Source organism: Hemiscyllium ocellatum, chromosome 19 (genome assembly GCF_020745735.1).
Source record: "Hemiscyllium ocellatum isolate sHemOce1 chromosome 19, sHemOce1.pat.X.cur, whole genome shotgun sequence".
In the NCBI taxonomy this organism is placed as follows: domain Eukaryota; kingdom Metazoa; phylum Chordata; class Chondrichthyes; order Orectolobiformes; family Hemiscylliidae; genus Hemiscyllium; species Hemiscyllium ocellatum.
The window spans coordinates 702,643-719,883 of record NC_083419.1 but is presented as its reverse complement, the minus strand read 5'-3'; the positions used below and the strand labels follow the sequence as shown (position 1 = coordinate 719,883).

Below are 17,241 nucleotides of genomic sequence, written 5' to 3'. Positions count from 1 at the left end.
AATTCTGGGAATTATAGACTAGTTAGTCTTATATCAGTGGTGGGCAAAATATTGGAGTGGATTCAGAGAGACAGGATTTACGATTACTTGGAAAATCGTAGCTTGATTAAAGATAGTCGGCATGGCTTTGTGAAGGGCAGGTCATGTCTCATAAACCTTATTGACTTCTTTGAGGATGTGACAAAATGGATTGGTGAAGGTAGAGCAGTGGATGTGGTGTACTTCAATTTTGATAAGGTTCCCCATGGTAGGTTCGTTTAGCATGGAATACAAGGAAATCTGGCTGTCTGGAAACAAAATTGACAGGCCTATAGAAGAGAGAGGGTGTTGTAGATGGAAAGTCTTGGAAACGGGGAAAAGGGTATATGTGGTCAGATAAGGCCTCCTGACCAAAGAATTTGGCAGACAGGCAAAGATGATGGAAGAAGAGTTAAGCATCATGTGCTTCAGAGTTTTGAAGGTGATGGCAGAAAGAGATTCCTTTGAGCGCACAATTTTTCACATCATGGAGGGGAAAGCCGGAGGGTATTAAAAATGCATGGCGAAACGAGATTAGAAGCAAGGATTGAATTGGAAGGAAGGGGAATGGAAGAAGAATCCAGAAATGTGTTGTGAACTGAGGTTTTGGAGCTTTCCAATACTTGCAGTATTTTGGGTTTATTTGAAGGAAATATGTCATTCTTATCTGTCAGACCTATTTGTGACCTTATTTTATTCATTCACAGGATAGAACATAGAAAGATACAGCGCAGTACAGGCCCTTCGGCCCTCGATGTTGCGCCGACCGAATCCTACCTAACCTACACTAGCCCAATAACTTCCAAATGCCTATCCAATGCCCGCTTAAATGACCATAAAGAAGGAGAGTTCACCACTGCTACTGGCAGGGCATTCCATGAACTCTCAACCCGCTGTGTAAAGAATCTACCCCTAACATCTGTCCTATACCTACCACCCCTTAATTTAAAGCTGTGTCCCCTAGTAACACCTGACTTCATTAGCGGTAAAAGGTTCTCAGTGTCGACCCTATCTAAACCCCTAATCATCTTATACACCTCTATCAAATCTCCCCTAAACCTTCTCTTCTCCAATGAGAACAGCCCCAAGTGCCTCAGCCTTTCCTCATAAGATTTTCCTACCATTCCAGGCAACATCCTGGTAAACCACCTCTGCACTCGTTCCAATGCCTCCACATCCTTCCTATAGTATGGCGACCAAAACTGCACACAATACTCCAGATGAGGCCGCACCAGAGTCTTATACAGTTGCAACATGACCTCAGGACTCCGGAACTCAATTCCTCTACCAATAAAGCCCAGTACACCATATGCCTTCCTCACAGCACTATTTACCTGGGTGGCAACTTTCAGAGATCTGTGTACATGGACACCAAGATCCCTCTGCTCATCCACACCACCAAGTAGCCTACCATTAGCCCAGTAATCCATCTTCTTGTTACTCCTACCAAAGTGAATGACTTCACACTTAGCTACATTGAATTCCATTTGCCACATTTCTGCCCAGCTCTGCAACTTATCTATATCCCGCTGTAACCTACCACTTCCTTCCTCACTATCCACAACTCCACCGACTTTTGTGTCATCCGCAAACTTGCTTACCCAGCTTTCAAGCCCTTCCTCTAGATCATTCATAAAGATAACAAAAAGCAATGGTCCCAAAACAGATCCTTGTGGTACACCGCTAGTAACTGCACTCCAAGATGAACATAATCCATCAACTACTACCCTCTGTCTCCTTCCAGCCAGACAATTCCTAATCCAAACCTCTAATGTATCCTCAATGCCATACCTCCGTAGTTTTAGCATTAGCCTACCATGGGGAACCTTATCGAACGCCTTACTAAAATCCATATACACAACATCTACTGCTTTACCCTCGTCCACTTCCTCAGTCACCTTCTCAAAGAACTCAATAAGGTTTGTGAGGCATGACCTGCCCTTCACAAAACCATGCTGGCTATAAAGCATGTGGGATAAGGATGTGGGCATTGCTGGCTAGGCCAGCCTGTAATGTCCATCCCGAGCTGTTGGGTGATTCTGGAGTTGCATATCGGCCAGATTGGTGAAGGACAGCAGATTTCCTTCCCTGAAAGAACATTAGTGAAACAGATACGAGTTAAATAGCAATCGATAACTGTTACTTTGCTATTAATTCCAGATTTCTTTTTTATTGAATTCAGATTTCACCATCTGCCAGAGTAGGATTCAAACCCAAATCACTAGAACATTTGTCTGGGTTTCTAGATTCTTAGTCTAGTGACATTGCCACTACACCACTGCCTCCCTCTAACTTCCAGATTCCAGACCTAAAGCAATCTGGTTTTTTGTTGACTTCCAGCCAATTGCACAAAATAGTGACAACAAAGTCACAAGGAACAAAACTGAGCAAATCAACAGACATCGCCCAAAGCGCCAGAAGTGACAACTGCCCACCCAGCACAATCATCCCTGCAAACTTGTCCTTAGTAGCATGCGGAGCTTGTGCCAAAATTGTGATCTCGTTGATCTCGTTTATGAGATCTGATTCTATGATGATAATGTTCCAGACACCAACATCACCATCCCCAGTTATCGCTTCTCTCACCAGCTGGGCAGACCCACCAGACATCGCAACGCATAGTCTACAGTCAGGAGGGAGTTTGCTTGGTAGTCAACAACATATGCTGATGCCCTTATGAAGTCTTGTAGATCAAGTTAAGCATGGGAAAGGAAACCTCCACCAACTAGCAGATAAATTCCTGTGTGTTGACCATCAGTTGGAAGAAGCACTGATGGTGCCAAAGACACAGATTGCACTCAGAGTCAGAGATTTCATTGTCCATCACCAAGGGAGACTTGGCAGTACCATGATTGACTGAGCTGGTCAAGTCCTAAAGAGTATTGTTGCTCAATTGGGTTTGTATCAACTGCTAAGGAACACAAATGAAGAAAAATTTATTCAGTTTCATCCTTGACAATCTACCTATTGCAGATGCAACAGTCCGTAACAGTACTGGTTTGAGTGATCACTACGTATTCCTGTGGATTTGAAGTCCTGTTGCCTCATTGAGAATATTCTCCATTACGAAGTGTGTCATAAACAGTCTGCTAAATGGCAAAGAATTTGAACAGATCCTGTCAGGCAAAACTGGGCATACATAAGACCATTGGCCTACAGATATATTAGCAGAATTAGCTCATTCAGCCCATAAGGTCTGCTCTGCCTTTCAATCATTGCTGATGTATTTATCAATCCCATTCTTCTGCCTTTTTATCATAGCCCATAATCTCTTCACCAATCAAAAGCCCATCTACCTCTGTCTTAAACTCAAGAAATGTGGCTCAAAGGTAAAAGACAGAGTGTGGTGATGGAGGGTTGTTTTTAAGACTGGAGGCCTGTGACCAGTGGAGTGCCACAAGGATCGGTGCTGGATCCATTACTCTTCATCATTTATGTGAATGCTTTGAATGTGAGGATAAAAGATATAGCCAGTAATATTGCAGATGACACCAAAATTGGAGGTGTAGTGGACAGTGAAGAAGGTTACCTCTGAGTTAAATGGGATCTTGGTCGTATGGGCAAATGGGCTGAGAAATGGCAAATTGAGTTTAATTTAGATAAATGTGAGGTGCTGCATTTTGGGAAAGCAAATCTTAGCAGGACTTATACACTTAATGGTAAGGTCCTCAGGAGTATTGCTGAACAAAGAGACATTGGAGTGCAGGTTCATAGCTCCTTGAAAGTGGAGTCGCAGGTAGATAGGATAGTGAAGAAGGTGTTTGGTATGCTTTGCTTTATTGGTCAGAGTATTGAGTACAAGAGTTGGGAGGTCATGTTGCAGCTGTACAGGACATTGGTCAGGCCACCATTGGAATATTGTGTGCAGTTCTGGTCTCCTTCCTATCAGAAAAATGTTGTGAAACTTGAAAGGGTTCAGAAAAGGTTTACAAAGATGTTGCCAGGGTTGGAGGATCTGAGCTACAGGGAGAGGCTGAATTGGCTAATGCTGGTTTCCCTGGAGCATCGGAGGCTGAGGGGTGACCTTATAGACATTTATAAAGTCATGAGGGGCATGGATAGGATAAAGAGACAAAGTCTTTTCCCTGGGGTGGGAGAGTCCAGAACTAGAGGGCATAGGTTTAGGGTGAGAAGGGAAAGATATAAAAGGGACCTAAAGGGCAACTGTTTCACACAGAGGGTGGTATGTGTATGGAATGAGCTACCAGAGGAAGTGGTGGAGGCTGGTACAATTACAACATGTAAAAGGCATCTGGATGGCTATATGAATAGGAAGGGTTTGGAGGGAAATGGGCCAGGTGATGGCAGGTGGGACTAGATTGGGTAGGGATATCTGGTTGGCATGGATTGGTTGGACTGAAGGGTCTGCTTCTGTGTTGTACATCTCTATGGTTCTATGACTCTATTTAGCAAATATTTGGATCAGTACATGAATAGCAAAGGTTCAGAGGGATATGGGCCAACTGCAGGCAATGGGATTAGTTTAGTTTGGGAAGATGGTTAGCATGAACCAAAGTCTCTGTTTTCATGCTGAATGATTCTGTGCTTCTAACACATTTGCCTTCCAAAATGCCAACTGAACCTGCATGTCAACCTGAAGAGAATACTGAACTGTGAAGGACTCCTGCCCGAAATGTCGATTTTCCTGATCCTTGGATGCTGCCTGACCTGCTGTGCTTTTCCAGCACCATTCTAGTCTTGTCTTGGATCTCCAGCATTTGCAGTCCTCACTTTTGCCTAGGACTCCCAAGTCCCAAGCCTTTCCCTTTTAGAAAATGGTCTATGCCTCTATTTATCCCACCAAAATATTCCACCTGTCACTTTTTTCCTCCCTTTCCTAACCTGTCCGAATCCTCCTTCAGTGTCCCCGATTCTTCAAAACCATTTGTCCCTTCATTTATCTACAGTTCTCGTGCAACCCCACATTATAGAAAAATTGTACTTTAGGAATAGCATTTCAAGTGTTGACAATGTACTTATTAACTGTAGGCCAATAAGCTAAGCTTGAATTCGGCTCCTTGCTGCCAAGCTCAATGCATATGTTCAGCATTACTTACCTTTATTTGATTTGTAGCATTTGAAACTTTTCCCCCTTTAATTAACCTCAGTAGTTATGGATTAAGTATCCAAAGAAACTGTGATTTTATGATCTGCTGTTTGCTTGATAGCTTCTTACTCTGACTGGAGAGCTATATTTTCCCTGCTAATGATAAGCATTGTTTTTGTGGTGCTTCATGTCAAGGTTGGTTTTATTTGGTGACAGCTCCTTTCCTGTTGACAGGCAATCAGGGTCACAGGCTGGGAAAACATCATCAGGATGATGCAAGAGGATCACCATGCACAATGGAAGCAGTTGGAGCAGAAGGAGAGAATGAAAAAACCTTGGTAATTATTTATTTTCAGCTTTGAACTGAACTGTTAGATCACAAAAAAGTGTTTTCTATAGATCGTCTTATCATTCTATAATTAGTGTCTTTTTCTTATTTTGATAATTTGTGTTGAGTTTGTAAAGTTCAAAATAATTTATTTTAATGTCTTTATTTGAAGAAAAATCTAACATGAACTCAGTGTTAAAATAAAACCTAAGTACTGCACATACTGGAGATTAGAAATAAAAATGAAGTGCGAGAGCAAATCAGGTCTGGTAGCATCTACAAAAAGAAAAACATTTAACAGAGCTCTGAAGAAGAGTCCTGTTGGAATCAACCTGCAGAGAGAGGAACAGAGTGAACATTCCGAATGGAAGTGAAAGATGGTTAGATATTCTTTATTCGTTCATAGGATAGGGCATGATTGGCTAGATCAGAATTTCTTGTCTATCCAAAGTATCCTTAAACTGACTGGCTTTCTGGGCTATTTGATAGGACAGATTCCAAGAGTGTGATGCTGGAAAAGCACAGCCAGTCAGGCAGCATCCAGGGAGCAGGAGAATCGATGTTTCGAGCATAAGTCCTTCATCAGGAATGAGGCTTGTGGCCCAAGGGGGGCTGAGAGATAAATGGGAGCAGGGTGGGTCTGGGGGAGGGTAGCTAGGAATGTGATAGGTAGATGAGGGTGGGGGTGAAGGTCATAGGTTGGAGGGGGGGGTGGAGCAGATATGTGGGAAGGAAGTTGGATAGGTAGGACAGTTCAAGAGGGCAGTGCTGAGTTGGAAGGTTGAATCTGGGATAAGGTGGGGGGAAGGGGAAATGAAGAAACTGGTGAAATCCACCTTGATCCCGTGTGATTGGAGAATCCCAAGGTGGAAGATGAGGCATTCTTCCTCCAGGCGTCAGGTGATTAGGGTTTGGTGGTGGAGACGGCCCAGGACTTGCATGTCCTTGGCGAAGTCCACCCCAGTCCAACATCAGCACCTCCAAGTCATAAATTAATCCAGTTCCATTTGCCAGCACTTGGTTGATATCCCTCTGAACCCTTGCTATTCATATACCCATTCAGATGCCTTTTAAATGTTGTAATTGCACCAGCTTCTCTCACTTCCTCTGGCAGCTCAATCCATACACGCACCACCGTCTGTGACAATCAACCATGATTGCATGTCGCTATTAGACAAGCTTTTTTTAAAATTTCTGATTTTTACTGAATTCAAATTTCACTGTCTGCAATGGTGGGATTTCAGCCCATATCTTCAGAGCATAAGTCTGTGATTTCAGGCTCTAAGTCCAAGGACATTACCACTATGCCACAGCCATTGTTTTTGTGGAAAGTAATTTCTTGACAATTGTTTGATGGAGGATATGATAGATAATGAGCTTAGAGATTTGTGGCTGATAGCCTATAGCCTCATGTGTATCCAGTTTTGAGCTGCTCAATCTATTTTGAGTCTATTCCCTGAAACAGGGTGGTATTGCCACACAACCACACAAGATAGAGGATATCTTCACTGTGAAGATGAGACTTCACCCTAAGAGATATGTATAGGTTTAGGTCTATCTTATTGATTGGTGACTGGTAGATTTTGTTTTTTGACGAGAAACAAAAGTTGGGGCGAGAAGTAAACCATTCAGCCATTCGAGACTTGTGTTTTTCAATAAGATCACAGCTGATCTGTTCGTCACTTCAATTCCACTTTCCTGTCTGATCCCCAGGTCCTTTCACTGCCATGTTTATCAACCACCTGTTGAGATCAGCGTTGAGTATCTTAACTGGGGAAGCGAATTCCAAAGACTAGTCATTTTGGCAGAAATGTTAAAACCCAATATACTGGTTCTGTGAACATGCAAACTTGAGAAATAGAAGCAAAAGTCGGTTATTTGGCCTTGCTCTGCCATTCAGGAAGATCATTGCTGATCTGTTTATGTTCTAAATCCTAAATTCCCATGTCCTTTGATAACCTTTGATTCTTTTAGTACATGAGCTGAAGAAGCAAGCTCAACAAGAGATTTAAAAATGCTCCATAACTCCCATCTCCCCCATGTTTTGAGGCAGAGAGTTCCGTAATTGATGCTCTGAGGAAAGAAAATCTCCTTACTATCCTAAAACTGTGATCCTTAATTGTAAAACCCTGTCACCTAGTTCTAAATTGACCTGTGAGAGGAAACATTTCTTTTTATCTGCTTCACCAGTTGCATGAAGCATTGTGTTCTCCCAGAGTAAGATCATAATTTGAAACTTGAAGAATATCAAAATCTTGTGCCATTTTGATGAGCTGAATGTGTTGTTGCCTTTTCTCCACTTAACTTCCTGAAATGAACTTGCCTGAAGTTTGAAGTTCTTATTACTTTGGATACTGCTCAGATATATAATATCATTCATACTGGTAGTTCTCCTGTAACATCCTAGTTGCGTTCCAGCGAAATCTTGCTTAATAGAAATTTGCTTAATGGGGCCAATGGGAAAAGTGAGGTTGGGAGAGGCCAGCAAAACATATTCATGGTCGCTCAAAAATCACCCAAAAGTTTCACGCGAAATATAGCACAGCCTGAATCAGGGCTGAAATCATATATTTATTAACGAAACAAAAGTAAATTTAACGCAGCTGAAAATGTGTTGCTGGAAAAGTGCAGCAGGTTAGGCAGCATCCAAGGAGCAGGAGAATCGACTTTTCGGGCATGAGCCCTTCTTCAGGAATGAGGAGGGTGTGCCAAGCAGGCTCAGATAAAAGGTAGGGAGGAGGGACTTGGGGGAGGGGCGTTGGAAATGTGCTAAGTGGAAGGAGGTTAAGGTGAGGGTGATAGGCCGGAGTGGGGGTGGGGGCGGAGAGGTCAGGAAGAAGATTGCAGGTTAGGGAGGTGGTGCTGAATTCAAGGGTTGGGACGGAGACAAGGTGGGGGGAGGGGATATGAGGAAACTGGAGAAATCTGAGTTCATCCCTTGTGGTTGGAGGGTTCCCAGGCGGAAGATGAGGCACATCTTCCTCCAGCCATCGTGCTGCTATGGTCTGGCAATGGAAGAGTCCAAGGATCTGCATGTCCTTGGTGGAGTGGGAGGGGCAGTTGAGGCGTTGAAGCGTTGAGCCATGGAGTGGTTGGGTTGGTTGGTCTGGGTGTCCCAGAGATGTTCTCTGAAATGTTCCGCAAGTAGGCAGCCTGTCTCCCCAATATAGAGGAGGCCATATCGGGTGCAGCGAATGCAGTAAATGAGGTGCAGGTGAATTTGTGACGGATATGGAATTGATGTCTTGGGGAATTAAGGGCTACGAAGAGAATGCGGGTAAGTGGAGTTGAAATGCCCATCAGCCATGATTGAATGGCGGAGTGGACTCGATGGGCCAAATAGCCTTACTTCCACTCCTATGTCTTATGGTCTTATGATCCCATGGGGCCTTGGAGGGAAGTAAGGGGGGAGGTGTGGGCGCAAGTTTTGCATTTCTTGCGGTTGCAGGGGAAGGTGCCGGGAGTGGAGGTTGGGTTGGTGGGGGGTGTGGACCTGACGAGGGAGTCACGGAGTGAGTGGTCTTTTCGGAACGCTGATAGGGGAGGGGAGGGAAATATATCCCTGGTGGTGGGGTCCGTTTGGAGGTGAGGAAATGATGACAGATGATATGGTGTATATGGAGGTTGGTGGGGTGGTAAGTGAGGACCAGTGGGGTTCTATCCTGGTGGCAATTGAAGGGGTGGGGCTCAAGGGCAGAGGAGCGGGAAGTGGAGGAGATGCGGTGGAGGGCATCGTCGATCACGTCTGGGGAGGATATTGCGGTCTTTGAAGAAGGAGGCCATCTGGGCTGTACGGTGTTGGAACTGGTCCTCCTGGAAGCAGAAGCGGTGGAGACGAAGGAATTGGGAATATGGGATGGCATTTTTACAGGGGGCAGGGTGGGAGGAGGTGTAGTCTAGGTAGCTGTCGGAGTCGGTTGGTTTATAGTAAATGTCCGTGTTGATTCGGTCTCCTGAGATAGAAATGGAGAGGTCTAGGAAGGGGAGGGAGGAGTCTGAGACGGTCCAGGTAAATTTGAGGTCGGGGTGGAAGGTGTTGGTAAGTGGATGAACTGTTCAACCTCCTCGAGGGAATGCGAGCTAGCCCCAATACAGTCATCGATGTAGCAGAGGAAAAGGTGGGAGGTGGTTCCAGTGTAGCTGCGGAAGATGGACTGTTCCACATATCCTAAGAAGAGGCAGGCATAGCTGTGGCCCAGGCATAGCTGGGCTACTCCTTTGGTTTGGAGGAAGTGGGAGGATTGGAAAGAGAAGTTGTTCAGAGTGAGGGAGAGTAGTACATTTCAAAAATGTAAGCAAGCTGTTCCCTGTACAGTACCTTTCACAGAAAGCTGCTCTGTCGGCAGCTGACACTGTGCATGCACAGGATGACCCGAAGACCAGCACTGACGTCACACATGTGGGGAACAGTGCGGACACGGACAGGTGCAGAATGGCATGGAGATTTTGGCACGGACATCAGCGCATGCGCAGAACATCGTGCGCAAACTGATACTCACTGGAATTGCGCTATTGCCAATGGAGGTAAACATTTTCAAAAATACCGTTCCCTCATTCTTCAGTGGTGTTATATCCAAAACGCATGTTATCTCAGAACAACCTGTTCATAATAATTCCACTTGAATAGAAAATAACTAAGATGCTAAGGGAATGCTGTCCTTTTATATCGAAGACTGGAATACAAAGATGTATAACTGGAGCATAACTTCTGCAAAACACTGGCTCGACTCTGTTTGGAGTACTGTGAGCAGATCTGGGCACCACACCATAGGAAAGATATATTGGCCTTGGAGGGAATACAGCGTAGGTTTTCAAGAATGATACCTGGACCTCAGTGGTTATGAGGAAAATATTATACACATTGCGCCTCTTTCTCTCGAATTTAGAAGATTAAAGGGTGATCTGATCTATGTGTTCAAGATGGTAAAGGGGAAAGACAGGGTAGAAAGAGATAAACTAGTTCCACTGATTGGGGATTCTAGAACGAGGGGACAAGTCAGAACATTCAGGACAGATGTAAGGAACCTTTCTACACACAAAGGGTGAAAGGTGTTTTGAACTTTCTTCCACAAATTATTCGATCCGTTATTAATAATATATGGAACATAGAGCTATCCAACACAGGAACAGACCCTTCAGCCCACGATCTTGTGCTGAACATGATGTCAAATTAAACTTGTCCCTGCTACTTGCCCTTGGTCCATATCCCTCCATTCTTTGCATTTCATGTGCTTATCTGAAAGTCTCTTGAACGTCCCTATCGTATCAGCCTCCACAACCACCCCTGGTAGCGCATTCCACACACCTACCACTCTGTGTAAAAAAAAACTAGCCCCTCACATCATCTTTGAACTTTTCCCCTCTCGCCTTAAATGCATGTCCCCTAGTTTCAGCTGTGAAAGAAAGATTCTGACCATCAACCAATCTATGTTTCTCAAAATTTTATAGACTAGTATCAAGCCTCCCCTTAGCCTCTGGGAAAAACAGCCCAAGTTTTTCTAGCCTTGCCTTATAGTTCATACCCTCTAATCCAGGCAGCATCCTAGTAAACCTCTTCTGCACTCTCTCAAAAGCCTCCACATCTTTCCTGTAATGTGGTAAACAGAATTAGATACAGTACTCTTAAGTGTGGCGAAAGTGAGGACTGCAGATGCTGGAGATTATAGTCAAGATTAGAGTGGTGCTGGAAAAACACAGCAGGTTAGGCAGCATCCTAGGAGCAGGAAAATCGACATTTCAGGAAAAATATGGATTTTCCTGCATCTCAGATGCTGCCTGACCTGCTGTGCTTTTCCAGCAACACTCCAATTTTTACCTTAAGTGTGGCCAAACTGAAGTCTTATAAAGCTGCAACATGATATCCTGACTGTTGTACTCAATTCCCCAATCGAAACAGGCAAAATTGCCAAATGCCTTCTTTATCGTTCTATCTACTTGTGTGGCCACTTTCTTGGAGCTATGGACTTGAACCCCAGGATTCTTCTGTACATCAATGCTGTTCAGAGTTTTGTCACTAACTGCATTCTTTTCATTAACATTTGATCTCCCAAAGTGCAGCACCTCACAATGATCCAGGTTAAACTCCATCTGCCATGTCTCCACCCTGATTTGCTACTGATCTATATCCCGTTATATACTTTGGCAACCTTCCACATGTCCCACAACTCCACTGATCTTTGTATCGTCTGCCAACTTATTAATCCACACAACTACATTTTGATCCAAGTCCCTTATGTATATCACAACAGCAGAGGCTCCAGTGTGGATCTGTGCGGAACACCACTAGTCACTGACCACCAGCCAGTAAAACAACCTTCCACCGCTACCCTTTGCCTTCTATGTGCAAGCCAATTCTGAATCCAAGAGGCCATGTCACATACATCTTAACTTTCTGGATAAACTTGCCATGATGGGCCTTTTTGAAAGTCTGAGTAAAATCCACATTGAAACATCCAATGTTGTCCTCCCATCAATCACATTGAAAACTTAAATCAAGTAGTAAGACATAACTTGCCCTGCACAAAGCTATGCTGACAGTCCTTAATTTGGCCATGCTTTTCCAAGTGCGTGTAAATCCAATCCCTAACAATTCTGTTCAACAGCTTCCCAACCAGTGATGTAAGTCTCACCGGTTTGTAGTTTTCTGGATTGTCCCTACTTCCCTTCTTGAACAGGGGAAGAATATTAGCTACTTGCCAGTCCTCTGGGACCTCTCCAGTAGCTAATGATGCAAGGATGTTTGTCATGGCCCCAGCAATCCCCTTTCTTGCCTCTCTCAATAGTCTGGGTAGATAGCAACCGGCCCTGGGGACTTATCCAACTTAATGCTCTTCAAGAGATCCAACAGCACTTATTTCTTGGTCTCAAAATGCCCTAGCATATTAGCATGCTCCACAGAAATCTCACTATTTTCCATATCCTTTTCCTGGGTGAATCCTGACACAAAGTACTCATTTAGGATCTCACTGACGTCCTCTGCTTCCCTCCTTTATCCTTGAGTGGTCCTACCTTCTTCCTAATTGTTCTTTTGTTTTTAATGTATGTGCAGAATCCCTTGGGATTCTCTTTAACTCAACTTGAGTTCTTTGCTGCTTTCTTTATATTCTTCCTGGGCCCTATTCGATTTTAGCTTCCTGAACTTTATATATGCTGCTTTTTACCTTTTGACTAAATTTACATACTCCCTTGTTATCCAAGGTTCCTTACCTGGCCATCCTTATCCTTCCTCCTTATTGGAAGATGCCAGTCCTGAACTTCCATCAGCAGGTCTTTAAACATTTCCCACATGTCAAATGTGGACTTGCCTGATTGTGAAGTTGTTTTATACTTGAGATTCTTACACACTTGATGCAACTGCAACACACCAACTTCTGTGAACAAGCAACTACATTTATTAAGCACAGTACAGTACAAGCTAGGTAATCCCCTTTAACTTTTTTTTATTTCAAAAATATACTTTATTCATAAAATACTTTGATGATCTATACAAGTAGACATGCTATACATATGTAAACATTCCATTTCTTTGCATACCAAAACAGAGTAAACAGGTCTGTAAATACATTTTTTTAGCTGAGGCTGTTGTTCTTTAGGCAGGCAGATGTTACACGGTGGTCTTTCCCCACTGCGCCTTAGCAGCAGCTGCCCCAAGCTTCAGCGCATCCCTCAACACGTAGTCCTGGACCTTGGAATGTGCCAGTCTGCACCACTCGGGGTCAACTCCTTCAGCTGGAAGATCAACAGGTGTCGGACCACCCAGAGAGTGTCCTTCACCGAGTTGATGATCCTCCAGGCACAGTTGATGTTTGTCTCGGTGTGCGTCCTCGTCTACAGGCCAGAGAGCATGGAGTCCCGCGTCACGGCGCTGCTCGGGACGAACCTCGACAAACACCACTGCATTCCTCTCCAGACTTCCTCTGCATAGGCACATTCCAGAAGGACGTGTGTGACAGTCTCGTTTCCCCCCGACACCGCCGCACTGCTTCGAGGGCAGAGTGCGGTGCGGCTGAGAGTCCGGGCGTGCATAAAGGATCTCACAAGCAGAGCCCTTCTCACCACCAGCCAAGCCATGTCTTGGTGCTTGTTGGAAAGTTCTGGCGATGAGGTATTCTTCCAAATGGCTTTGACAGTCTGCTCAGGAACCCACTCGATAGGATCCGCCCTCTCCTTTTCCCGAAGGGTCTCAAGGACACTACGTGCTGACCACTTCCTGATGGACTTGTGGTCAAAGGTGTTTTTCTTCGTAAACTTCTCCACGAAGGACAGGTGATACGGAATGGTCCAACTACTCGGAGCGTTCCGCGGCAGCGAGGCCAGGCCCATCCTTCGCAACACCGGGGACAGGTAGAACCTCAGTACGTAGTGACACTTGGTGTTTGCGAACCGGGGATCCACGCACAGCTTGAAGCAGCCACACACAAAGGTGGCCATCAGGGTGAGGGTGGCATTGGGTGTATTTTTTCCCCCGTTGCCCAGATACTTGTACAGTGTGTCCGTTCGGACCCGGTCCATCTTTGATCTCCATATAAACTGGAAGATGGCCCGGGTGACTGCAGCAGCACAGGTTCTGGGAATAGGCCAGACTTGTGTCGTGTATAATAGCAATGACAGTGTCTCACACCTGATGACCAGGTTTTTTCCCGTGATGGAGAGCAACCGTAGCTTCCATCTGCCCAGTTTCTGCCTCACTTTGCTGATACGCTCCTCCCAAGACTTGGCGCACGCCCCAGCCCCCCCGAACCAAATACCCAGCACCTTCAGGTGGTCGGTCTTGACGGTGAAGGGGATCGACGATTGTTGAAAATGCGTTGCTGGTCAAAGCACAGCAGGTCAGGCAGCATCCAAGGAATAGGATCGAGGATTGGTCAGCCCAGTTCCCGAAGAGCATGGCCTTGCTCTTGCCTCGGTTTACTTTGGCCCCCGAGGCCCGTTCGAACTGGTCACATGTGCACATGCGGCTGCGCACGGACAGTGGATCCGAGCAGAAAACGGCGACGTCATCCATGTACAGGGAGGCCTTAACCTGCAGGCTCCCACTGCCAGGAATAGTCACCCCTCTCAGGATCGCATCCTTCCTGATGGACTCGGCAAATGACTTTTTGCAGCACACAAACAAGGCAGGAGAGAGAGGGCAGCCCTGCCTGACTCCAGATCTGACTGGAAGCTATCTGATTCCCACCCATTGATTGAGATTGCACTGACACTGTGATGTAGAGCAGTCTGATCCAATTGCAGATTCCCTCCCCAAAGCCCATTTTGGAGAGAACATCTCTCATATACCTGTGCGATATCCTGTCAAAGGCTTTCTCCTGGTCCAGGCTGATCAGGCAGGCGTCCAACCCTCTGTCCTGCACGGAGGCGATCGTATCCCTGAGGAGTGCGAGACTCTCAGCGATCTTCCTGCCCGGCACAGCACAGCACAGCACAGGTTTGGTCAGGGTGAATCACCGACCCCAGAGCAGACCTGACCCGGTTGGCGATTACCTTTGACAGAATTTTGTAATCCGCATTCAACAGTGAGATTGGTCTCAATTTTTGAGTTCTTCCCTCTCCCCCTTCTGCTTGTAGATGAGGGTGATGATGCCTTTCCTCACGGATTCACTCATGGTACCTGCCCGAAGCATATGACATACACCTCCAGCAGGTCCTGGCCAATCAAGTCCCACAGAGTGGAATAGAGCTCGACCGTTAAGCCGTTGCTTCCGGGAGTTTTATTCTTTTTGAAGGACTCGAGGGCCTTGGTCAGCTCGTCCAGAGATAGCGGCTGGTCCAGCCTCTTGCGTGTTCTGTCATCGAAGACCTTCGTGATAGAGGACAGGAACGACTGGGAGGCCGCGCTGTCGGTTGGCTTCACGTCATACAGACTGGCATAGAAGGATTTACTGATCCTCATGACGTCAGCCTGCGATGACGTTATTGAGCCATCTTCTTCCTTTAGGCTACTGAGCACAGAGCTCTTTTTGTGCACCTTCTGGAAGAAGAAACATGAGCATGTCTCGTCCTGCCCCACCGAGCGGACGCTGGACCGGAAGATTATCTTGGAGGCCTCCGAGGCAAAGAGCGAGGCTTGCTGGCCCTTCACCTCCTTGGGGTCCTCCGTGACATCGACCCCCATCGTCTGCAGCAGGAGCAGGTTCTGCATACTTTCCTGGAGCTGGGACAGTTTTCCCCACCTCTCTCTCCCCCCTCCTGAACACCTTTGAGGATGAAGAACTTCTTGATGTTCCCTTTTACTGTTTCCCACGAGTCCGCTGGGGACTCAAAAGAGGGGCTTCACGGTTCTCCAACCTGCGTAGTGCCTCTTGAGCTCCTCAATGTTTCCCGGGGTCAACTGTAGGTGACAGTCGGCCAGCAGGAGGCAGTGGTCGGAGAAGAACACCGGCAGGACACAAACAGGTAATCTGTCCTTGAGTGGATAGACCTGTCTGCCCGTGACCAGGTGTATCTACGCTGCGCTCCGTCTGCAGGGGTGCTGAAGACGTCGTGCAGCTTGGCATCTTTTACCATGTCCATCAGGACTCTGGAAATGGTGTCCAGTTTACTGTCCCCCCGCTGGATCGTCCATCTGCATCAATGATACAGTTGAAGTCTCCGGCCAGAATGACCGGCCTGGACGTAGCCAGCAACAGTGGAAGCTGTTGCAGGACGGCCAACCGTTCACTCTTACCCACTGGGACGTACACATTAATCAGTCTCAGGGGATCATTCCTGTACATGAGGTCGGTGATGAGGAGGCGCCCGCCCACCACCTTCTTAACCTCGGAGATGGTGAAGTTGCCTCGTCGCAATAGGATGCCCAGGCCGGAGGCGGGGCTATCGTTGCCCCTTGACCAACCAGACGGCCCATGGGCCCACAAGCTCAACCATCTCCTATAGCTGCTGAGGTGCGGTATCCCACACTCCTGCCGAAACAGGACGTCGGCTTTGACGCTGGCCAGGAAGGCCATCGTAGAAACACATCGCGTAGTCGATTTGATGCTATGGACATTGATGCTGGCAATTCTTATCCCCATTTTAACAGTTTACGAGGTTACCAGTGTCCATTTGCTGCTGGTCTTGCCTCTCTGGGGTAGCTGTGTGCATCCCCGTGGTGACGGCAAACTACTGTACCTTCCCAGGGCTGAGGTAGCTGTCCGGTTCCACGCTGGAGCCATTTCCCCGCTCTAGCCCAGGGTCCGCACCGTCCAGTTCTCCATCTGACAGCGGGGCTGTCACAGGACCGCTGCTCCCAGTTACCTGGAGCTGTGGGCCTTTGGGTACCTCTTGGTTCTCACTGGGCGGGGGGAGGCCTTTACCCATCCCCTCAGAGGGATCGTCTTTTTCTGCTTGGGTGGTGCTGCCCTCCTTTTTCCCCACGGCACTCTGTCTCTTCCTCTGGTGACGACCTTCCTTGCACCCGTCCTCATCGTCGGAAGAGCTGCCTGTATCCTTGTCGTGTAGGTGTTGCTTCCCCCTTCGCTGGGTGACTTTGGGGCCCTTGAGAGGTTTTCTCTTCCTGCTTTTGACCGTAATCCAAACCTTTGCCTCCTTTGTTCCCTCCTCTTCCATTTCCTCCGTCTGCCTTGAAGGAGCTTGGATCGGCTGCTGCATCTCCCCGCTGTCTGCCATCTGCCGTCTGCTCCGCTACAGCCTGCCCTTCCTTCTGGGTGCCTCCAGACACCGTTCCCGTGCTGTTTTGTGGTACCTTGCTGGTCTAGGTGGTCTATGGCTCGTGTTGCCACCTCCATAGGTGCATAGGTGGCGGTCCCTTATCTTGGGCAGGCTTTGTACATGTGGCCCGTCTCTCCGCACAGATTACAGTTCTTGGCCTCCTTACATTCCTTAGTCGGGTGGCCTTCCTGCTTGCAGT

At 46.7% G+C, this 17,241-nt stretch overlaps 1 protein-coding gene across 6 annotated transcripts in view; it reads left to right on the top strand.

The window, feature by feature from the left end:
- Nucleotides 1-17,241, top strand: part of osbpl8 (oxysterol binding protein-like 8) — a 419,660-nt gene that overhangs the window by 70,978 nt on the left and 331,441 nt on the right. For all 6 annotated transcript variants that reach the window (XR_009645711.1, XM_060839573.1, XM_060839571.1 and 3 more), the window contains one exon: nt 5,300-5,403. Coding sequence is in view for 5 of the 6 variants with exons in the window: in XM_060839571.1 (XP_060695554.1) it covers nt 5,300-5,403 (104 nt within the window). In the remaining variant the exon portion in view is untranslated. The remainder of the gene's footprint in view (nt 1-5,299; nt 5,404-17,241) is intronic.